Source organism: Monodelphis domestica, chromosome 7 (genome assembly GCF_027887165.1).
Source record: "Monodelphis domestica isolate mMonDom1 chromosome 7, mMonDom1.pri, whole genome shotgun sequence".
Taxonomy (NCBI): Eukaryota; Metazoa; Chordata; class Mammalia; order Didelphimorphia; family Didelphidae; genus Monodelphis; species Monodelphis domestica.
Window position 1 is genome coordinate 204,962,766 of NC_077233.1, and position 24,232 is coordinate 204,986,997.

The following is a 24,232-nucleotide window of genomic DNA, read 5'->3' on the forward strand; positions in this document are numbered from 1 at the left end:
TTCAAGTGGGCTTTCCTGGCTGCATTAGAGTTCTTTTATTCTTCTCTGATTAACTCTCATCACATTTTCTATAGCAGCTGTTCAATAGCTTTTCTTCTCCCCTCTAATCACCAACAATTCTTATGCTCTTATCTCTCAGCAGATGACCTTGCTTCCTACTTTGCTGAATAAATCAGTCACCTACCATGAGCTGCCTCATCTCTCTTACTCTAGTCTTCAGATCTCATTTTCTCCCATTTCTTCTTCCTCTGCTCCAGTCTGAGGAAGAGGTAGTCCTCCTTGCCAAAATTAACCATTCTACTGGTGCCTTTGGATCCCATCTCTTCCAAGAGATACTTTTCATTGATCATCTCAAGATTCTCTATCTATCGCTCTCTCCTTGACTCTCTGATTCTATCTCTCTTTTATCTTCCCAGTCTACTGACTTCTTCCCAGGTACTTTCTTTCTTAAAAAACAAAAACAAAAATAAAAAAGCCCTTACCTTCTGTCTTAGAATCAATACTCTGTATTGGTTCCAAGACAGAAAAGTGATATGGGTAAGGCAATGGGGAGTACAAGTGACCTGCCAGGCACACAACTAGGAAGTGTTTGAGGCCAAATTTGTACTTAGGACTTCCCCTCTGTAGCCTGGCACTCTATCCACCCCTTACCCCTAGCCTTATTTGTGTGCCTTTTGTTCTCTCTAAACTGGTCTCAAATTTTCAACATTTCACCTCTTGTCTTCTTATGGGCTGTCCCTTATACCTAGAATGCATTTGTTCTCTAGCTTTGTTTCCTGGTAACCTTATCTTCCCTCAGGGTTCAATTCAGGTGCCAATTCCTATGTTCCCTATGCAAAAAGCCTTTCCTTATCTCCTTGGATCATAGTGCTCTCTCCCTTAAATTACTAGTATCACATGTATCTGTGTATAGAATAATATGCAAGTTTAATGAGAGGAAAGAAAAGGTTTCATTTTTGTCTTTGTATTCCCAGTGCCTAGCACAATGCCTTTCACATGGTAGTTGCTTAATAAATATTTGTTGAATTCTGTGGATGAACTGGATGGAAGAGGTAACATTTAAGCTATCATTCAAGGGAAGACTGATATTTTGATAGTTAAGTGATGAAGATGGGCACAAGTGATAAAGAGCATGCTGGGAACAAAAGTCAGGAAAATATAAGGGTATAACCTAGAGGACCGAAATAGAAGGGGATAGTGGGAGAAAAAGGTAGAAAGTTAGATTGGACGTCTTGAATTGGACGCCTTAGAAGTAGAAAACGGGAGTCACTGGATGTTTTGGAAGAGAAGAGCAATACAATCAAGAAAATATGTTTGAAAGATTTATCTGGTAGTTACCTCTGGAGGGAACTGGAGGAAGTAAGGATTAGAATCATGAAGACCAGATAAAAGACTGCAATAGTTCAGAGGTAATAAAGGGTCTAGGTAGAAAGGTGAGAATGGAATGGAAGGGACAGGTATGAGTCCTTTATAACAAAGCTTTTTTATCCTCTCCATAATGCCTTTATGGTCTAATCCTAGTGCTGAATACTGAAATCCTTAAATCACTGAGTATGAACAGTCTTAAACCTTCTAAAAAAACAACAACAACAAACAAATCACAGTTGCTCTAACAATGTAATATTAGATCTGTTTACCCATGTTCTTATCAACATTTAATTTGACCAATTTGATTACCTCCATATTATGATGAATGTTAAAGTAAAAGTTTTGTAGAATATGTATGTTCTCTAAACCATTATTGTCTCACCAGAAAACATGGGACCCAATGTATGCCCTGCAATCAGGGAGCCTCATAGGAAACAATAGGTAGAATGTTCATTCTTCCATTCTTCTAGAGGATCAATACTAAGCCACTTATAGTGTTAATATTTATATAAAAGATCAAGTGCAAAATATTTTCACAACTCCTAATAATGGCTTTAATTTCTTCATTCACCCTTTTCATTTTTTAATGCTGGTGATTTGGTTTTTTCTTTTTTTTTTAATCAGATATTAATTCTATTTATCTATTTAATGAACAGTTTACCAATTTTGTTGATTTTTTCCCCATAAGACTCCTAGACTTGTTCATTAATCCAATGATTTTCTTACATTAAATTTTATTGATCTCATGTTTAGTTTTTTAGGATTTCTAGTTTGGTATTTTGGTGGGGATTTTTATTTTATACATTTTCTAGTTCATTTTAATGAAGATGTAACTTTCCATCTAATTATTGCTAGTATTTTATTTAAGTGGAGGACCCAAATGTTGATGGCTTTTTCAAAGTGTTTAGGCTGCAAAGGAAGCAGAGACTGGAAAAACTGAAAGAGGGGATAATTTGTTGAAAGAGATGGGAGGAAATGAGATCTTTTGAACAAACAGAGTAAGGCCACTTCATGTAAAACAGGAAGAAAAGATAAGCACAGAAGTCATCTGAGTAAGAGGATTGAAGAAGAGTCAATTTTTTTCTATTAATTCTCATATTCTCAGCTGAAGTTTAGAAGAGCCTCTGTGGAGAGTGAGTTGTTAGGTTCTCTCAGTCTCACCTCTGTAACATATTTCCATTCTTTCTTCATACCCTAATTACTACAAATAGGTTTTCCTGGGATTACTTCCTCTTTCAATCTTACTTTTATTTTAATATTTTTCTCATTACTTACTAATTCTTTTCTGTCTACAAACGTGCCCATGGCTCCAGGCTGAAAAACCTTCATTTGATCCTTCCTTCTCTGCTCCCTTTTTACCTAAACACCTCCAAAAGGCCACCAGGGCCTCCACTTTCTCTGGTTTCTACCAGTTTCTGGTTTGAGCTAGTCAGAACCAGTTCCAACAAAAATAATAAAAATAATTTAGATATATTTTAGGCTAAGCATTGCCAATTAATTTGACTATCTGCATTATTTATATCTTCTTTCTCTGACCAAGGGTGGAAGTCTTTCTCTTGGTGTCACTCTCTCCTTGATTCCAATCTGCATTCCTAGGACAAAAGTTTGCCTCTTCTACAGAGTCTAATCGTACCACTTCTGGTGGATAAGTCTAATACCAATTGCCTAAGTCCTAAGCATCCAAAGATACTTCTTTCTTTTTCTTAGTGTCTTAGTTTCCCATTTATAATCTCACGCATGGTGGGTTTCCTCTCCTTTTCTTTATATATTGTTCTCTTGTCTTCTATTTTAAAGAATTTCTTTTTTAAAAAATATTTTCATTTTTTTTACCAGTTTCATATAATATCAAATTTCTACACAAGTTTTCCCAAGTTATATGATTGAACTTATCATCTTCTCCCTCTTCCCTCCACCTTCCTGGAACTGACAGGTGATTCCATCTGGGTTATACATGTATTATCATGTAAGACATATATCCATATTGTTCATTTTTGTAAGTAATCTTATAAAACCATAAACCCAAATAAGAAATTGAAAAATCATACATTTTCATCTACATTCTAACTCTAACAGTTCTCTCTCTGGAGGTGGAAAGCATTAAAGAATTTTTTTAAAGAAAATTATTTCTTAAATTAACAAGCATTTTATTTTCTCGTTCTGTTACCTGATGTAGAGGAGGGGGAAAAAATACAAAACCCTTGTAACAAATGATCAAGAAAAACAAATTCCCATATTGGTCATGTCCAGAAATGTGCATTTCATTCTGTAGCTTGAGTTAAACACTTCCATTAGGAGGTAAAAGTAACATCATTCATCAGTCTCCTGGGGTCATGGTTGATTATTAATATTCCTTTTTATTCTACTGGTATTATAGTATAAACTATCCTCCTTGTTCACTTGGCATTGGCTTATCCAAGCCTTCCCAGGTTTCTCTGAAACCTCCGTCTTAGTTTCTTACAATGTGGTAGTATTCCATTCTATGCCATCAACCCTACCACCCATTCATTCATTCAATCAATTACTGGTATTACAATTACTGATACTTCCCCTGTCCTGAGCAAATTCCTACCTCCAATCTCTGCCATTCAGAGCATTTATATTTTCCACTGCCATCTCTTCCTCTCTTATTCCTCTTTAGCCCATATCTTCTTAGCTCCTTGTGTATTTAAACTTTTTGAAAACCCTACTCTATTTTTAATCCCTGTTTACTTGTCCTATATTGTTCATCTGTCCCTTTTCTGGTGCTCATAGTAACCTGGCATTCTCTCTCTCTCTCTCTTTCTGCAATTAAATTTTATTAAAAAAAAAAAAGAACAAATATCTATTTTCTTTCCCTCTCCCCTTACCTTACACATGCCCGTTGGAAATGGTTGGGTGTGGGGGAGAAGAAAGACAAGCAAAGCCTTTTAACAAATATATACAGTGAAGTAAGACAAATTTTTACATTATATATGCTCCCCCAAATGTTTTAATCTGAAGCCTGAGTCTAGCCCCTCTGTCAGGCTTCTCTCAATCTGGATAGGATGCTTTATCTTGGGAGCTCTATTGCTCTGTTCAGAGTTTCTAAATCTTTCAAAATTATTTTTTTATAAATATTATTGCTCTTTTCACTCTGGGTCATGGTGGCAGTTTTACTCTGTTTCTTTCTCTTTCTGCCTCTCCTTTTTTACTGGATCATAGAAATGGAAAAGAATTGTAGAGGTCAACTAGTCTAGTTTCCTTATTTCTGGAAGTGGAGGGCAAGGCAATAGATGAGATGGAGGAGGACAGAGCAAGTCAAAGCATGAGTAAAATTAAGCATGGCTGGGGTCCTTGTTAAAATGGTGGCCTCTGGAAAGGAATCACCAATCAGGAGAGGAGAGACTCAAGGTGGAGACTCCCAATAGAATGCAAATTCTTTGAGGTAATATTTCATTCTTTGTATTCATATCCTGCTACCTCAGGCATAACAGATGTTTAATAAATATTTTTTGACTGATTCATTGATTTACTGATCTTGGGTTATTTGTTATTCGCTAAATTTTTCCTGCCTTTAATGATTTAGGAGACTACTCTACTTCAACCGGCTAGTCTCTCTAGTTCTTTCCTTAGATCCTCCCTGCTTACCTATTAGAAAGGACAGTCTATATTTTTTGATTCATTTCCTCATTATCTACTCATTTTCAAGGATACTAAATCCACTACTCCACTGAAACTCTAAGGCTAGCACATTTCTTTTTTAGAAAAAAAATTTTTTAAATTGATTTTTTCCCTTATTTTCATCACTTAGTTTCCAGTGTAGTTCTCACTTCACCCCTCCTTAAGAGCCACCCCTGGTAACAAAAAAAGGGAAACAAAGTCCAGAAAAACTAGGCAACATATTGTAATTTTAAAATTCTCTCCATCTCGCTTGGTCTAGCACCCAAGAACGTGCACACCTACATTACTCGGGCATATGCTAGCAAATGACAAATCAGAAACAACTAACTGCCCCACTGGGTTATCCTAAGCCAAGCTTGAGCCACCATTGGCACATGTGAGGTGCAGGAAGTGAGGTAGAGAACAGCCTCTGGAGTTCTCCTCGCTTCCTGTGGAGAGGGCTGAGTGCAAGGTCGATCCTGGAGCTCGAGCTTGGAGGAGCCCCCACAAGACAGCTTTCCTTCAGATGGGAAAGACTGACACCCCTCTTTCCCTTGGCTCTCCAAGGCCTTAAGTTCCTGCCTTGGCTTAGCCTGAGCCAGAGTGGTATTGAGTAATCTCTCTTTCTCTCTCTAATGTCTTCCTCCTGCTGTAATTAAATCACCATAAAATTCCATTCTGACTTGAGTGCTTCATTTAGGATTTTATAAATAAAATCCTTGGTGACCAATAATTATATGCAGTCTCAACCCCTAAATTTAACCCTTACAATATCTAAAATTTCTGGTCTTAGTTGTTAAATATGATGACTTTCTCTCAGGCTTCTTCCATCCTGACCTCTCTTGTACTTTTAAACACTGTTTACTAACCTGTCTTCTCAAATACTTTTTTTCTCCTGGCTTATTTGACATAGTTCTCCTATCTCTTATTTCTTCTTCTCTAAGATTACCATCAGTTCTACCACTTCTCAGCTCTATTCAAGGTATTTCAACACTCAAAGGTGTTTCTAATTTAATGCAACTAACTTTTAATTCATTTGAGCCTTCCTTACCTAACTGGAGGTGCTTTTTGTAAGCTACCTTACAAGATTCCATATATAAAACATATGTACATATGTGTATAGATAGACATTTTTCATGACACAAGATTTGGTAAGTCACTGCTTAATTAGTCCTGTTCAGTACACGTTGGGGTCTCCATGAAGACTGGTAGACTTTTTAAATACTTAATGAAATCCTGATTATCTTCTTTCTCTTTTAAAAATTGCTTTTAATTAATTTATATATTTTGGTTTTGACTCAGCAGATCTACCCTTTACAAACTCATAATCACCTCCAAAGTATAATCCCGTTGAACTATAAAGTGAAACAGTATGTCCCAAACAGAACTTATCATTTTCTCCTGAAACCCACTCTTTCTTTCTTATTTCTATGTAGAGTACCACCACCCTTCCATGCATCCAGAACCATGGAGTCATCTTTATCATTTTTCTCCTCCTCATCACTCATACTTAACCAATTGCCAAGTCCTGTTATTTCTACATTTGCAACATGTCATATTTGTCCTCTGCTTTTCACTCATGTGGGTATCACCACAGTTCAAGCCTTTATCTTTTGCCTGGATTAATTGAATAACCATAACCTCTGGTTGCTCTCCTAGTTTTATATCTCCTCTTTCTAAGATATTTTGATTCAATGACATAAATTCTCATAAAATATAGAACTCAAAAGAATATTTGAGATCATTAAAATATTTTTAATGTGTCATCCTCTCATCTTCAATCTCTCATTTACTGGATCACAAAAACATGAAGAGATTTTAGGGGCAATCTTTGTTAATGTAACCTAGAGCTGTTCCAGGTATCTGATTTGCACATCTGTCTTGAAATGGAAGATTTTACACAGAGTCGAAATGGGATTCTGGAGAAGCAGGAGTGACAGACAGGGCAGTTGGAATGTTCAGGGCAGGGACTTCTGGGACCAAAGAACTCTCAGTCAGTTCAGTTCTGAACCCTGGAGTGAAGCAGCTCCCATGTCCCACCTCAGGATTGGAAACTCAACATTTCCTGAGGATTTCCCGATCATATCCGATGCCTACAGTGACTGTGAACTGATTCCGTCTCTATTGATTCAAGACCTGTGTGGACTGACTGGACATTCAGCTGCCTGAGAGGGTTTTACCCTGAAGGGCAGGCTGAGTTAGTCCTGAAGCCTGAAACGTCTCCCTCCCTGCTGGCTACATCTAAAGACATTTGCTGATTCTTTAATACTAGATTATGGTAGCCAGTGTAGGAGAACAAGAAGATAGATAAAGCTTCCAGGCCAGTCCTAGTTGTTGGTCAAAGCTGAAGGATCCACCTTCAGTCTGGGCTTTTAGCTTAGGGAACCCCTGTTTGACCTCTTCCCTGATCTCCCCCTTGTTATCCCATCTCAAATAAATAGCAATTGTACATAATTAGCATACAGATCTTTAAAAGGAAGAATAAAGAGGGCTGGCGGGTGGAGGGGTTTGGATCTTGGAGGAAGATCTCTATTAGAACCAGGTAAAGCCAAGTCCTGGTTCAAAAATCATTGATCTTCCTCTAGCAAGAGGTTAGACCAGGACACCCAGGGGGGTGAGGGTTAACCAACTGTCAACTTCCACTTCTGTGGTGTCCCTAATCTGGTACAGACTTCTGCATTACCTGTGCCTCCACCTTACCGAATTAAGGACAGAGGGCAGCCATCAGCTCTCTGAGCAGGGAGGAAATACTCTTGTGGGGAGGGGGGTTAGCTCACTAGTACATCCTGACTAGCCATTATACCATTATCCCAGGACCTTCTCCTTTCCTTTTCACAGTGTCCCTGGATACCTAAAACTGAACATTACCCAGGAGAGACTGATTTTACCACTTGGTCCCTGAGATCATGGCTGATGCTGAGAAGGATGTAAGAAATCAACATGAATTAATAGAATGTCGTTATTCAGTGTATTGCCCCTAGGGTCAGATTTTTCCAATTCTCCCAAATTCTCCTTTCTAGGCCCTTTAGCTACTGTCTTTCACCTTCTCCCTGCTCCTACTAGGTATCTGGCCTCCACTTGCTCTGTGGCTTCTAAGAGCTCCACTATTCTGTGTGACCTACTTAGGCCCAGCCTCCCTGGAAGTGAGCTCCTGTCCTCTAAAATGACCCCTTTCCCTCCCTCTTCACCACCTGGGAAAATGATTCTCTCAGCTCTCTCAGTTCAGAAGAAAGCAATCTGATTACTACTTACCCACTAATTCCAACGACAAATGCTTTCATAGTTTGCTTTCAAGTTACTTCTGCTTTCTAAAATTAAAAAAAAAATTGATAAGAGAATTTTTTATAAATAAAATAATCACAACATAGAATGTGCTAACAAAAAAATTGTAATCATCTCTGTTGTTCATATAAGGATTTTCAAATTTGTTGACTATTCATAGCTGAGCTTTAATAATAGCTTGTCTTCTCTCTGCTCCACACTCCAATGCTGCATGTCTGCTAACAACTAGCTTGGGCTAAGGTAACCATTTCACTAATTTATTTCTATAATTTACTAATCAATTTTTAAAATCCACATTATGTATACAGGGCTTAAAACAATGGTTTTAAAATTATCATTCATGCCATTTTATCAGAGATAGTTGAAGGCTGCTATAACTTACCACAAATTTTTATTTTTATATTTTGCCGCTGGGTTGCCTAATCTGAAGGCTGGAAGCATAGTAGCCAATCATAGATTTGGCTCAATTCCAATACTGATCCATAGGGAAGCTACTGCTGGCTCTGGACCAGTTTGCCCTCCCTTAGGCAGCCCTAGATCCCAGGGCTTAACATATTAATACCCAACTTATTGCAGACACCGACCTCCATGTGCAAGTGATCCATCAGCTTCAGCCTCCTTGTAGCAGAGGGTTACAGGTATGAGCCATTGTGCTTGATTATAAGTACCATCTTTACCTGGGGTGAGGTTTCTTTAGGAAACTAGCTCCTATCTAACCCGGCTAATTTATTCCAACAAATGTGTACTTTTGTTCCAGGTAGAAGAATGTTCTGAGCCTATGCCTTCTTTCTTGATGGCCTGGATCCCCCCTGAGGTGGCTGCTGCCATCATCCAGGCCAGTCAGTTGGTGAGCTTAAAGTGCTTACTGTGTGCCAGGCATAGAGCTAAGTGCTGAGGATAGAGGAATAACAACTATATGATCTCTGCCCTAAAGGAGCTCATGTTCTAGATGATATTTTTTTGTTTTGTTTTTGAGGCAAATGAGGTTAAGTAACTTGCCCAGAAGGTGACCAGAGGATGGATTTTTGACTCAAGTCTTCCTGACTCCAATTCTATCCTCAGCATTACCAATTGCCCCAAGGAGTTCATAGTCTTATTGGGGAGAAACCACACAAACAACTGTAAGAGTTAAAATTATAGTTGAGACTGAAAAAAATCTAAATTTAAATGGTCACCTAGGGAAATCCCAAATAATAAAATACCCAAGTCAGCTGCCAAATTTTTATGGTGATTTAATTACAACAGGAGGAAGAAAATATTAGAGAGAGAGGGAGAGAAGAAAAGGAGTTTAACTCAGAACCACTCTGGCTCAGGTTGAGCCAACTCGGGCGTTAAGACCTTGGAGAGCCAAGGCAGAGAAAGGGGTTAGTCCTTGTCACTCACGTGACCAATCTGGAGGAAAGCTGTCTTCGGGGCTCCTCAATACTCAAGCTCCAGGATCGAACTGAACTCTACCCCTCCTCACAGGATGTCCCGAGAACTCCAGAGGCTGTTCTCTACCTCACTTCCTGCGTCTCACATGTGCCAATGGTGGCTCAAGCTTGACTTAGGACCACCCAGAGGTCTGTCCTTTTTTTGCACATGCCTGTTGAAGGCCATTTTCTCAAATAATTAAATCTTGAGTTTGATACAGCCTTTCCTAATCTTGTTACACTGAGTAGGGTGGAGAATGTGGGTTTCCAAGACCCTGATTCTATTATTTCCAAGTATCTCTATTGTTATTGATCAGGAAATAGCCAAATCAGATCTTCTAAAGAATGGTCTGATTAGGGTGGAATAGTTTTGAAGTTCATCCAACTTTGTACACACAACATAAATACAGAGTAGATCTAAGGTCATCTCAGAGAGAAGGCACTGGCAGGGGAAGAGAGGAGGGACAAGGGAAGGAAAGGCTTTCTGTGGAAGGTGGGATTTGAACTAGATCTTAAAGGAAGCCAGAAACTGGAAGTGAGATAGAGAATTCCAGGCACAGAGAACAAAGAATTACTTATAAGAAGAGCAGAAAGGTAGGAAGGGTTTTAAATGCCAAATGATTTTATACTTGATCTTGGAGTATTTGTTTCTAAGAGGGTGTCACTGGGGTTTATTAAATAGTGGGGAGAGGGGAAGGTCATATCTGTGCTTTAGAAAAATCACTCTGGCAGCTGAGTATGGGATGAAGAGGATGAATCAGAGTGGGAAAGACTAGAGGCAAAGAGACCAATCAGAAGCTCTAGGCATGAGGTAAGGAGGACCTACCTTAAGTGGACAGAAAGGGCCTTGTATGAGAAATGCTATCACAGTAGAAATAATAAGATTTGACAACAGATGGCTATATGGAGGGAGTGGGCAAGAGCAGTACAGGATGACAATGAGGTTGTGAGATAGAGGGATGTTGATAAGGAAGGACTTCTGGGGAAAGATGATAAGTTCTGTTTAAGATACTGAGCTGTACCCCCAAACTCTGGGTCTCTACAAGATTGTGCTCCATACCTGTAATATAGTCCCTCTTCAGCTCTACCTCTTAGAATTCTTAGTTTCATTTGTCTTAATTTAGGAGCCACTTCCAATGGAAAATCTCCGGATACTCATGTGTGGGAGTGCCCTCTTGCTTTTCAAGTTGTTTTGCCTTAACTCAGCTGGGATGTATCCTTTTGAACAGCAGCTACTTCACATTTTATCTCTGTAACTAGCAGAGTGCTTTATATATAAGAAGACACTTAACAGATACTGATTAAAGTGAAGGAGTCAATTATCTAATAATCAAGTATGTGTATTTATTATTTGTATTCTACTTGTGTATTCTGCATATAGTATCATACCTCATGGGTAGACAGTGTGCTCTGATTTTAGGGAAGCAGGGATGGTCCTTTGCTGCACAAATATCTCTCTTATCTCTATACTACTGTCTGTGATCACACTGTCACAGACTTATTACTTTAGGCTAACCACTACCATATTTCTGGATATTTAAAATTTTTTTAGGTATGGATTTTCTTTGAAAGAATGACAGTGAGTCCACTAACATTTTAGTGATATAATTCATTTTCCAGATGCTTTGAGGAAAGGGGTAGTTGTGGGAGCACTGGTGAGGAAGAAGCCCCCAAAGAATACAAAAAAGTTGGACAGAGATCAGGAAAAGGTGTAAAGAAAAATTTACATTTACATCACAATTTTTGCCTAAGGCTTGTAAAAATTTAAGAAAAGGCTTCTCAGACTGTTATGGTCTGGAAACAGAGTTTTAGTTAGAGATACGAAATCCAATAGAATACTAATGCTAGGGGTTTTTTTGTCAGTGTTTCAAAACATTGAGAAATCTTTATGCAAGCCTTTCTTAAGTTATGAGTCTTAAATCCTCTTTTCAATTGTTTCATTTCAAGGTCTCCTCTAAGTGTTGTTCTTATTGTATGTGCCTATTGAGCAGCTAGCTCGGTGGTTCAGTGACTAGAGTGCTGGGGCTAGAGTTAGAACTTAGCATCTGTCTTGGAATCCATACTATGTATTGGTTCTAAGGCAGAAGAATGGTAAGGGCCAGGCAATGGGGGTCAAGTGACTTGACCAGGGTCACACAGCTAGGAATAAATAATAATATTGAGATGGAAAGAAAAAAAAGTTAAATGAGTTATTCTTTTCCTGTGTCTCTATGGGATCTAATTGCCCCAAATGAGTTAAAAGTTAGCTCTATTAAATTTGAAACACCTTTGAGTGTTGAAATATCTTGTATATAACTAAGAAGTGAAAGAAGTGGTGGTAATCTTAGAGAACTCACAGATTATGGAATCTAATAATTGCCAATACATTCTTTTTAAAAAAATAACTCTTACTTTCTGTCTTAGTAACCACCCTAAGACAGAAGGGCAAGAACTAGGCATACAAGGTCCTCTACCTAGGAAGTGTCTGAGGCCGAATTTGATCCCATGTCCTCCTGACTCTAAGCCTGGCACTCTATCCACTGTACTAGCTCACTGATTTGCAGGAGTTATGTTATAATGGGAAGAACTCTAGATTGGAGTGAAAGGACCAGGGTTAGAATCTTGGTTTTGTTATCACTTCCTGGCTGTGTGATTGCTCAAGTTGCTTAACCTCTCTATATTGTTTGTACACATTGCATCTGTACACACAAAACAGTTAACCTTCAGCACTAGCAGTCATGACCAGCAAAGACATCCTGCAAAAGGTGATACTCGAGCTGGTTCCTTGAGTAATTCAGGGATTCTAAGAGGTGGAAGTAGGAAAGAGGAACCTTCCGGGGATGGAGGAAAGCCAGGGCAAAGGAATGCAGATGAGACATAGTGTTGCCTGTGAAATGCAATGTGAAATTCAGTTTGGCTGGACCTCAGGCTGTGTGTGGGGGAGTCATGTACACTGGATGGGGCCACATTCTGAAGGCTTTTCAATCCTCTGTGAACACAGCTTCATACACTGACAGCATAAGGAAGTGAAGACTTCAAGACAGCATAAGTCCACTATTTTTCAAAGCTTCTCCTCTCCCCATCTCACACTTTATATCCAATGGCTGTTATTGCTCACTTGTGTCCAACTCTCTGTGACTCCATTAAGAATTTTCTTGGTAAAGACACTGGAGTGGTTTTGCTATATCCTTTTCCAGCTCATTTTACAGATGGGGAAACTGAGGCACAGTTAAGTGACTTGCTCAGGGTCACATAGCTCCTAAGTGTCTGAGGTTAGATTTGAACTTTGAAAAGACTGACTCCAAGTCCAGTGGCACTCTATCCATTTCACCACCTACATTATTATATTATATTACCATAGTATGTTGTGTTATGTTATATCATATCCAGTTGCATTATCCTAATCACTGCTCCTCTCACCTGACACTTCATATCCCAGCAGTGTCTATGCAGCAGCAGCCCCTGTGCCTGGCCATGCCCTCTTTCCTCATCTCCACCTCTTGGTTTTCCTGGTTTCCTCCAAGACTGAACTCAAACCCCACCTTATGCATCAATTCTTTTCTAGTGTTCCCAGCTGCTAGTACCTTCTTCTTCTTCTTCTTCTTCTTCTTCTTCTTCTTCTTCTTCTTCTTCTTCTTCTTCTTTAAGAAGCAAAGAAACAAACAAAAAAAAAACCCTTTACCTTATGTCTTAAAATTGGTATTAAAAATAGGTTCCAAGGCAGAAGAGGGATTAAGTGACTTGCCCAGGGTCACCAAGCTAGAACTTGGTTGAAGCCATATTTGAACCTGGCTTCTTCCATCTCTAGGCCTGGCTCTCTATCCACTGAGCCACCTAGCTGCCCCTGTCAGTGCCTTCTTCTCCAAGATTAATTTCCTTCAATTTGGTATATAATTTCAATAGTTATTTTTACATGGAGTTTCAGGGAGAGTTTTTGTATTTCTTTATATTGGGCACAACGTAAGCACTAAATAAATGTCTGTTGGTTGTCAAAAATAATCTTACTCACCATGGGCCTCCTCATTGCCTTTTGGGTGTTCTGAAATTTTAATTCTTCAGAAACTGTCTGTGGTATCCATGACTCCTACTCACCTTGTACCATCAGAAGAATATTAGAGTACCATCTTGCATCTATCAGAAGTGATAATTACTGGAGAGGATGAGGGAAAGATGTATACTCATGAATCGCTGGTGGAGTAGTGAACTGGTCCAACAATTCTGGAGAACAATTTGGAACTATGTCCAAAGGGCTGTAAAAACTATATACTCTGATCCAGCAATAATACCACTACTAGATCCATATTCCAAAGAGATCAAAGAAAAAGAAAAGGAATTATATGTATAAAAATGTTTATATAGCAAATTTTTCTGCGTTAAAGAATTGGAAATCAAGGGGCTGCCTATCAATTGGGAAATGGTTAAATAAGTTGTGGCATATGATAGTGATGGAGTACTACTGTGCTACAGGAAAATGAAGAGCGGGTAGTTTCAGAAAAATATGGCAAGACTGATCCAGTCATGCCATTGCTGGGTTTATACCCCAAAGACATGATAATGAAAAAGACTTGTACAAAAATATTCATAGCTGCGCTCTCTGTGGAGGCAAAAAATTGGAAAATGAGGGGATGCCCTCTGATTGGGGAATGGCTGAACAAATTGTGGTATCTGTTGGTGATGGAATACTATTGTGCTTAAAGGAATAATGAACTGGAGGGATTCCATGTGAACTAGAATGACCTCCAGGAATTGATGCAGAGTGAGAGGAGCAGAACCAGGAAAATATACACAGAGACTGATACACTGTGGCACAATCGAATGTAAGAACTTCTCTACTAGCAGCAATACAATGATCTAGGACAATTCTGAGGGATTTATGAGAAAAACCACTATCCACATTCAGAGGAAGAACTGTGGGAGCAGAAACAGAAGAAAAACAACTGCTTGATCACATGGGTCGAGGGGATATGATTGGGGATGTAGACTCTAAAGGATCACCTTAGTGCAAACATCAACAAAATGGAAAAAGGTTTTGATCAAGGATACATGTAAAACCCAGTGGAATTGCTTGTTGGCTATGGGAGGGGGAGGGAAGAGGGGAGAGAAAGAACATTAATCATGTAACCATGGAAAAATACTCTTAATTAATTAAAGATTTCCAAATTTAAAAAAATATAGCAAGAACTATACGAACTGATTCAAAGTGAAGTGAGCAGAACCAGATCATTGGCACAGTAAGGGATATTAAATGAAGATCAACTGATCAGCCACAAAAACTTGGCTATTCTGATGAATAATACAATGATCCAAGAAAACTCCAAAGGATTTAGTATAAAAAATTCTATCCTAAGTGCAAATTGAAGTATAATTTTCTCACTTTATTTTTCTTGCTTTTTGGGAAATATTGCTAATATGGAAATGTTTTGCATGATTTCACATGTATAATTCATATCACATTGCTTGCTTAAAGGAAAGGAGAGCATTCGGAACTCAAAATTTAAAAACAAAAGAATGTCAAAAAGCAAATTATGTTTTTTAAAAGAAAAGATAAGATGGGGGTGGGGAAGGATAGATCAAATGAAGTTTTTAATTTTTGATGATGAAGTAATATGAGTATATTTATTTATAGGTAGCCAGTAAACAGGGAGAGAATGAAGATAAGGAAGAGTGTAGGTCAAACCAAAGAAGCAATTTGCTACCAAAGATGGGGTAGAATGGGTTCATTTGTAAATTTAGAAATTAGCCTTGCAACGGGGAAGGGACACCTCTTCATATGAAACAGGAATGAAAGAGGAGATTGTGGCAGAAGGCATCTGGGTGATAAGGGATGAAAAAGACAAAAAAGAGTGAGCTTTCAGTAAAATTAAAAAAAAATATATATATATTTTTAGTGAAATAAGAAAGAAGATTCTTAGCTAGGAAGGTAGGGGAAAGGGAATATTAGGAGGTTTGAAAAGGAATAAAAACATTTGGAAAAGAAGTTGTAGTGGGCAGTTCATACTTTTTATATTTTTCACATTACCTAGCATAATATTTTGTAAATAGCAGGCACTGAAAAAAATACTTTTTCATCATTTAGGATATCCAAGATATCACAACCTCTGAGGAGTCAATCCAGGAGTTTTATTACTCTAAAAGTCAATTTGTTCCTTCCCTATATCTAATAAAAATATTTACCACTTTAATGTGTCAGTTTCCACTTGTTCTGTTTTCTAAAGACATGGAAAATACCTAATCAGCATTCTTGGATTAAAAATAAAAAAACACAAAAACCCTTTGTTCCATCAAAGGCCACATTTTAGCTTTCCCTTCCTTAGCCTAAAATAATCCTAATTTCTTTAAACTGAACTCTTAAGACCTATTTTCCATTTTAATTATTCTCTTATATCCTGATTTAGTTTCTCCAGATCCCATTTAAAGGGCATTCATAAAAATTTGGGCAGTTAGGTGGTTCAGCGGATAGAGCAAAAGGCCCGGAATCAGGAAGACCTGAGCTCAAATCCAGCCTCAGACATCTTACTAGCTGTTTGACCCTTTGCAAATCTCTTAACTGTTTGCCTCAGTTTCTTCATCTGTAATATGAACTGAAAAAACGAAATGGAGAATCACTCTGGTATCTTAGCCAAGAAAACCCCAGCTGGGATCACAAAGAGTTGGATACAACTTAACAAATAAAAATTTTAACAAGGATGTTATAAATTCAGAGTATAGTAGAAGGTTTATTTTGCTTGGCATTTTTTTTTTCCACAAAACAGGACACTGCTGACTCATTCAACTTGTGGTAAAACTTAACCTCAAACCTATCTGACACAAATTTCCCTCATCTTTTGCCTATTTATTCTCCATCCTCTATTTGCATGGGTGTTACATATCTTAACTTTAATACATTTCCAATTAGGGCAATGTATAATTGTATAAATATTCACACTTGATGACAATCCATTTAAAAAAGAATAATAGAGTAAAAATGATGGACCTTTTTTTTAAATTTTTTTTTCTGAGAGAAGCTTAGGGATCATTAAAAGCACTACATACTTTTTCCAAAAACAATTTACTCCATTTTTCTCTTCCTGTTCAACTCTGGGCTTTGCTCATTAACCAATCTTAAGTGTTTATCCAAGATGTATGTATGGATATATATATATAAGCTGTCCAGCCAACTTGAGGGCTTTTTCTGAACAACAGGGGTCCTCCATCCAGTTGCTTTTTCCTAACTGTATGTATAAATGACTCCCAAACTTCAGAAGTGATCATGGATCTTGCTGAGGTTGGGGGGTGGGGGGCAGGCCGGGGGTCTGCAAAATGTTGTAAGGCTTGATGCATTTAGCACAATGCCATCTCCGAGTAGGTGACTTTTAGAAGACCTTATAATCTCTAGGGAATCACTTCCATTTGGAGCCTGTTTCATAATACCAGCAAACACGTTGGGTAAGAATGTCTACCAGTTTTCTGATTTGCTAGCTGTTAATCTGATATTAATGCCTCAGTTGTTAAATCTTTCAAGGGAATTTTGTCCAAATTTTATGTGTGCATAGAGACATTGCTGCAGTTTTCAACATGAATTTTGCTTTTTTATTCCCTTGACATTAAATAACAAGTATGTTGGGGAACTTTTATTTTTCATATGTCAGTCAGATATGACTGTAAAGATGCAGTTTACTGTAGAATTTGGGAAAGCCTATTTCCTTCTCATACCTTCAACAAGGATGTTCCCAGTTCATTTGAAGACTGTATTCATGAAAATGTTGTCGAGATGGAAAGTAAGTATATGTGTTAATCGTAACTGATTAAGATACTTTTGGGGGAGTAATAATATAGTGGAAAAGGCACCAACTCTGGAGTTGGAGGACCTGGGGTCAAACTGAACCTCTGATGTTTACTATTTATGTAACTTCAGGGAAGTCAGTTTCTTCATGTAAAATCAAAAGGTTGGACTAATTCAATTCTAAATTTCATGAGCCTTTTGACCTTTAACATTACAGAATTAACATAGTCCAACTCACAGCCAAAAGGTAACCCTTTCCACAACACACGTAACAAATTGTTTGAAGACTTCCAAGGAAGGGAAGTTTATTACTAATAGAAGCAGTCCACTTCTGGTTAGTTTAAATTTTTAGGAAGTTTTTCCCCCCCCTGACATCAGGTCTAAATTTGCCTCTTACTATCAGAAGCTAGGTAATTATTTACTTATTTTACATAGAGGAGTGGTGATGACATTAGAAGGGAACTTGTAATTTCCTTGCCCTGGGAGGGCCCGCAAGGTATGGAAACCCCTTCATTAATGCAGATGGACTATTTACACTTCAGAGTGGCCTGGATCACTAGGAGGTGAAATGACTGGCCCAGGACGCCTCAGTCAGATCTCGAAAACAGGTCATCCTATCTCCAAGGCCAGTCCTCTATTCACCATGCCAGGTAGCAGCTCTCACAGTGGAATGTTCAAGGTTATAACACGCGCTTCGAAAAGTGCGCCATTATCAGACCCCTCCCCCCAAGGAGATTCTTCATGGCACCCTTTAGCGAGGCACTGTAGGTGCAGCGCGACAGTCAAGCGCCTTGCAAATCAAGCACTCGGGAGGAGACCTCGAAGGGACTCAGCTGTAGCAGAGCGACGTTGGTCTAGTACTCACCTGGGCGCCTGAGCGTCCGCAATCTCGGGCAGGCACCGCTGCGCCCCAGGCACCCCAGTGGGGAAAAGCAGTACCCAGTGCAAGCCGTCAGTCTGGGCGATCAGCCAAGACCCGCGCCACTAAAGTGGAAAACGTGGAGGGTCCAGCACCTTCCGGGGGCGGCCACTATGGAAAGCCACAGGCCGCCCCGAGTTCTGCCCCGTTGGGTTACACTCCTTCCCTGCTCCCGCCTGGGGGCGGAGCCTTAGCAGGCGGCGAGGCGCGCGCCCGCACCCTGGCCCTAGATTGAGCTCAACGCTTTAGTGCTGCGCGCGAGGCAGCAGCTTAGAGGTCGGGGGCGCGCCGTCCGTGTCCGCGCGCTCGCTGTTTCGCTCAGTCGCGCGCTCTCTCCAGGGGCCGTTCCATCCCGCTTGGGCTCGGCTTGGGGCTGGGCAAGTTGCTGCTGCTGCCGCCGCCCCGGCCGCCACCGCCGCAGCTTCCGCATCTCTACTGTGTATATGCATTTGCTGCTGCAGCAGCTGGAGAGCTCGGGACCGGAGAGCCAATTAGCTTTTGCTGATGTAGCGTTCACTTCCTCATTGACGGAGCTCTCCCGTGCAGTTCGTACGGGACCCTGAGGGCAACTTGGAGGAAACCACCCTTCAAGTCTTTTTCTCTTTCGAGGAGGGGTGGGCTCGGCCAATCTCAGACGGACGAAAGAAGAGAGGGGCTGAGAAACAAGACTGAAACTTTGCAAAGCGCAGAGCGCGATACTTTGTCTACTCCCTCCTCTGTGCTTTCGGATTAGCCGCCCCAGCCAGAGAGATGTCGAAGCCGCCACCTAAACCAGTCAAGCCAGGTAAGGGAGGGGCTCGACCCCGGCCCCCCTCCTCTTTCTCCTCCCCTGACAGGCCATCTCTGCTTCCTATCGCTGTCCTGGGGTAGGGGGCTTGCTTGGCCCGAGCCTTCTCTTTTTAGATCGATCCATTTCAGACGGTAATTGGTGACTTTCAAGAAAGAAAGGATTTTTTTTTTTTTATGACACTAGAATTTTGAGTGGGTGTGGGTGCACACACGTGCAGCTTTCTGGTGTTCCTGGAGGGCTGTTCGGGAAGATACAGCCCGTCGATTTATTATAGCTTTAAAAAATGTTCTCCAAACGATTTTTAAAGATACTTCCTTTTTTTTTTGATTGTGTCATTGTCAAGAGTCACGGCGGATCAAAAAGTGGGAAGTGCATGGTGGGTGGGGTGAGGTGAGGTAAGTATAGAGTCCTTAGGGATTTCTCTGGAAGGAAGAGCAAATACACTCAATCGATCTTTGGGTTCATTTTTGGAAAGCTTTTAGCCAACTCCAGCGGCCTAATGCTTTAAGGCCGGAAGAATCCCTGCAGCTTTGGCCATTACTGCTGGAAACTGTCACTTTTATACATACGCAATAAAAGCTTCGTGGTGAATGGGGGGGGGGGGGGGGGGGAAGAAGGCTACATCTGGCGGTTCCAGCCGGAAAGGAAGAGCCTGCTGTCCTGAGTGGAGAATTACTGAAAGGGGAGAGAGATGCCCCAACAAGCAGCTACCTTGGCAGATAGTCTTGATTCATTAGCAAACTTTTATCGTTGCTACTGAAACGTTTTGTGTTCTTTGGAGACTGGAAGAAAGAGACAGCTGATTTCTGAATCTAGTGTTTCAGTGGGATGCTAATGAATGTCGAAGAAAGTAGTAATTCTTCATCCAGGAGATTTTTATAATTTCATGTTTCTGTGCTAAGCCCTCAAGGGTGAACTTTAATAAAAATTATTATCGGAGTTTAAAATAAAATTTTCTATTGCCCTGTTCAGGAATTTCAAGGATTTTCGTTTTATTCTACACATCTTTTATTCTTGTATCTCTAAATTTATGTTGTTTTCAAGCACGGTATAGTTGTCTTCCTTTAAAAAATGAGAGATGAGAATAAATCCCCTTATTTGGAAAAAAATTATTTTACTACATTTGTGATTTTATTAGTGAATGTCAGTACTGCCAATGAAATTTCTTTTACTAATGTATATCGGAAGCTGCTATGAAACTTTTAGTCTTAGTTGTCTGTCACTGAAAGATTAAATGATTTGCCCAGGGTCATGTAACAGGTCTGTGACAAATGAACCAATATTTTAAGGAGGCTGCTAGACCAAACTGCCTCTCATTCAAAAATTATTGATTGCCAACATTTTTACAAATTCATTGGGATTTAAATTTGAATAAAACCATACTGAATCTAAACCCTGTGTCTCCTGGGGGATGGAGGAAACCCTAGTCCTTGAAGGCTTTAGGTGTGTCCTTTTATGGTCTACCTTGTGGTTGGAAATGCTTTTTACATGGACCTGGCAAAGGTCTCGAAGTCTGTTTGTTGTTACTGGACAGGTTTAGCACTAGGTAATGTTTTTGTTTGTTTGTTTGTTTGTTTGTTTTCTGGCCAGGGCTACTCATGAGCAGCATTCACTTAAGCATAGAGGGACTAAGGCTTCAGAGGAGGGGAATGATGATGACAAATGAATTCACAAAATTGTTGTTACAATCATACTAAAAAAAGAGGGATTTAGACTTTGTTATTATTTTGACCAGAGTTGTTGTTGAGTTGTTTCATTTGTTTCTGAAACTCTTCTTTGACTCTATTTGAGGTTTTCTGGCAAAAATACATGAGTGGTTTTCTTCATTTTACAAATGAGGAAACTGAGACAAACAGGGCTAAGTGACTTGTCCAAATCACACAGCTAATAAGTGTTTGAGGCCAGATTTGAACTCAGGAGGATGAGCCTCTTCCTGACTCCAAGCACAGGCTCTATCCACTTATTGCATAGCTGCTCTTTGACTAAAAGACTGGGTGTGAATCAGCATTTTTTTTTAATTTTAAGTTTTCTGGTTTACTCATGATAGGTCTTTAAGCTAGGGTAGGACAACTACTGTTATTATACCCATTTTATGGATGAGTTAATTCAGGCTGAGATGCTTAGGGTTACACATATGGTATCAAGATAAAAGTCTTTTAATGCCTAGTCTAGTGTCCTTTCTACTACCCTACATTCTCTCCTAACAGTAAAACAGTGGAACTTGTGCTTCAGATAGCAGATCAAATGTCATCATTGGGTATTTGGTTTTTATTTGTCAGAAGATAGCAACTTATCAAACAAAAATAATATTATTCCTTGGTACTCAACTACCAAGGGAAAAAATGCCCTGGAAATCAATCAAATGATGTCTTGAATCAGTGTGCCTAGAGACAATTTAGGAAATGTCTGTGATGATGTTTGCTCCTTGCTTCTGTATGAGTCAGGGAAAAAAGGCTTACTTAAAAAAAAAAACCTCAGTAGATTATTATAATGATGCAGAATCTGTCACAGTAACTCAGCCTTCTATTTGTGATAGATTAGGAATCTAGTTCTTAAATTTGAGCCATTGCCTTCTTTCATGATAGCACTCTTTGTCCTTTTAAACCCCATTAACATGGATCCATATTTTACTCTCTTGCTTTCTGTTCCCTCTTTTACCACCTACTTCTCATTTATTTCTTGTCTCCTAAATGAACTGTCCCTGTTTCCTCTGCTTTCCAGTCCATCTTTTACACTTGCTAGATTTAATGTCCTAAATCACAACTGTGACCCATCTTGTTACTAAAAATATCAAATGGCTCCTTGGTAGACAGTCTAACAAATATATGTCAAACTTGAGGAGTTTTGATTTTCAGTCTCTTCATCTTCTTTCCCTAAATCTTTTTTTATAGCTACTCCTTTCCCACCACTTGTCATTCTCTTCTAAGTTATTATATCTCTACCTTTGCTCATTCTTTTCTAACTCCACCTTGGATTCTCAGACCACAAATTCTCCTGCTCCCTGTCTTTGCCTGTTGAAATTTTATTCTTAAAGGCCTGGCTCAAATGCCAAGTAGAATATAAGCTCCTTGAGGGAAGGTAGTCTTTTTTTTTTTTTGCTTGCATTTTGTATGGCCAGTGCATAGCCTAGGATCTGGCATGTGTTGTTATTTAGTTGTTTTCAGTTGTGTCAGCCCCTTCATGACCCTATTTGGGATTTTTGTGGCAAAGATACTGGAATGGTTTGCTATTTCCTTTTCCAGCTCATTTTACAGTTGAGGAAACCTAAGTGACTTGCCAGGTCACACAGGTAGAAAGTATTTGAGGCCATATTTGAGTTCAGTATTTGACTCTAGGTGTAGTGCTGTATTCTCTTAGTTGACACATAATAAGCACTTAAAGGGCTCATTCCTTCTCTCTCCCTCCCTCCCTCCTTCTCTCTTGTGAAGAAGAGATCCAGCCTTGGAACTAGGAGAATCTGGGTTAAATCTAGCCTCTAAAATATAATGTGTGACTCTGGGTAAGTCCTTAACCTTTTAATGCACGTGCAACTTTCTAAGACTATAAATTGCAGAGACTTTTATTACAAAACTACTTTTTGGTATGAGGAATTTCCTCACTCAGTGAAATCATAGGTTCAATTTCTACCCCTAGGCCTGTGCTTTGTGCTTTTATTGTGGCACTTATCACATTCTAACAGAGCTGTTTGTGTTCATTTCTTATCTTCTTTTCTAGCTTTTGAAATCCTGTAGTGCCAAGGTTGAGGTAATGCTTGATTTTGTCATTACCACATCCATTCCTTAGCACAGTTCCCTACATAATGCCTATTTATATAGTTGGTCTTCAATATGTATTTGTTAAATCAGATAGATCCCAGACCAAAACCGACGTCTATCCCTTTCCTCTCCCCTCCTCCCCATTTCTGTGAAAATACTCTCTAAAAATACTCCTATACCAGAAGTTTTACTGTTTTCATCCCCTTTTGCATACTGCAGTCTAGATAGGAATTGTGAACTTCTCTGACATGTCAACACAGCAGACAAAGGTTTGTTACAAGGGAATCACTTTAAAAGACTGATATATATTAATTTAAGGTCGCCAAGGAATCAGCTATGTAATTCCTAAATGAAAAAGTCAAGTCAGCCGTCAGTCTTTTTTGGAGTTTAATTACAATAGGAGCAAGAAAGGAATTAGAGATATATATATAGAGAGAAAGGGGGAGAGAAGGGAATAGGGCTTAAATACCCCTTCTGTTTAGGCTGGGCCAAAAGGCCCAAGCCCTTAGATAGCTGGGGCAAAGAAAAGAGATCAGTCCCTATTACTCACGTGTCCAAAATGGAGAAACAGTCTCAGAGGCCCCCACCTTCAGCTTCCTTCAGAGCAAGCTTCCTCAGAGCCCAGGAACCACCACGACCAGTCTCCAGACCCTCCTATCTTTAAGGACACCATCCAAGTTGCCTCCCCTCAGTCCTCACATCTACCAATCACTCTTCATCAATTTCCCTGTCAATGGAGGCTCTCGCTTAACCCAGGACCGCCCAGAGGTTTCTGGCTTTTTGCACATGTCTGTTGAAGGTCATATTTTCCAATGATTAAATCTATACTCCTTTGCTACAGCCCTTTCTAAATCCTGTTAACTTGAGTATGGTAGAGATTGGAATAATTAAATTTTGATCTAGGCTGCAGCCCTTACTCAATCCTATTAGGACTGAATAGGGTGGAGATTTATTCCAAGTATCTCCATTGTATCAATTCTAAAATCAATCAAGACTCAAAGAAATTCCTGTTCTATGCTTAAGCATAGGTCAAAGTCCTTTCCATTGTTCAGCAAAAGGTTTTCTGTCCTAAAGTAATCTTAAGAAGGGAAGAGAAGGAACCTCCCATGCCAATGGAGTTCCCATTCCAATAGACTATCAGTAAGAAATTTTCCAAGTATGAAATATCCCAATGGTGAAATTTTCAACAATTATAAGTCTAAGGAAATTTGAGGTTTACAATCCCCCCTGATGATCATTGGGAGACTAGTCTCCCCATTGATCATTTAACATAATCATTTTGTAGTTCTAAATTCACTTCTAACTAAAGATATACACAATATTCAATTTTCTAAGAGAAATTAGAAT

General features: G+C 39.4%; 2 protein-coding genes and 2 long non-coding RNA genes across 7 annotated transcripts in view; 3 read left to right on the forward strand and 1 right to left on the reverse strand.

Moving 5' to 3' along the window:
* NMRK1 (nicotinamide riboside kinase 1) overlaps positions 1-18,423 on the reverse strand; it is a 34,819-nt gene extending 16,396 nt beyond the window's left edge. Inside the window, exons 1-3 of one of the 4 annotated variants that reach the window (XM_056806335.1) lie at positions 18,287-18,384; positions 13,202-13,285; positions 8,239-8,294 (exon numbers count right to left, since the gene is read on the reverse strand). In XM_056806335.1, coding sequence (XP_056662313.1) covers positions 8,239-8,267 — 29 coding nt within the window. In that variant the 5' untranslated portion in view covers positions 8,268-8,294; positions 13,202-13,285; positions 18,287-18,384. Of the gene's footprint in view, positions 1-8,238; positions 8,295-13,079; positions 13,152-13,201; positions 13,286-18,286 lie in introns of those variants that run through there. The other 3 variants (XM_007498537.3, XM_056806333.1, XM_056806334.1) reach the window with 3 other exon arrangements.
* Positions 8,344-11,083, forward strand: LOC130455610 (uncharacterized). Its single transcript, XR_008913668.1, has 3 exons — positions 8,344-8,906; positions 9,026-9,126; positions 10,805-11,083. It is a non-coding gene; the product is annotated as an uncharacterized LOC130455610 (long non-coding RNA).
* Positions 18,424-18,986: 563 nt separating the features above from the next.
* Positions 18,987-24,232, forward strand: part of OSTF1 (osteoclast stimulating factor 1) — a 70,885-nt gene continuing 65,639 nt past the window's right edge. Inside the window, exon 1 of the mRNA XM_007498541.3 lies at positions 18,987-19,124. Within this exon, the coding sequence (XP_007498603.1) occupies positions 19,091-19,124 (34 nt within the window). The 5' untranslated portion in view covers positions 18,987-19,090. The remainder of the gene's footprint in view (positions 19,125-24,232) is intronic.
* LOC130455611 (uncharacterized) overlaps positions 19,759-24,232 on the forward strand; it is a 29,823-nt gene continuing 25,349 nt past the window's right edge. The window contains exon 1 of the long non-coding RNA XR_008913669.1: positions 19,759-23,154. This is a non-coding gene — a long non-coding RNA (uncharacterized LOC130455611). The remainder of the gene's footprint in view (positions 23,155-24,232) is intronic.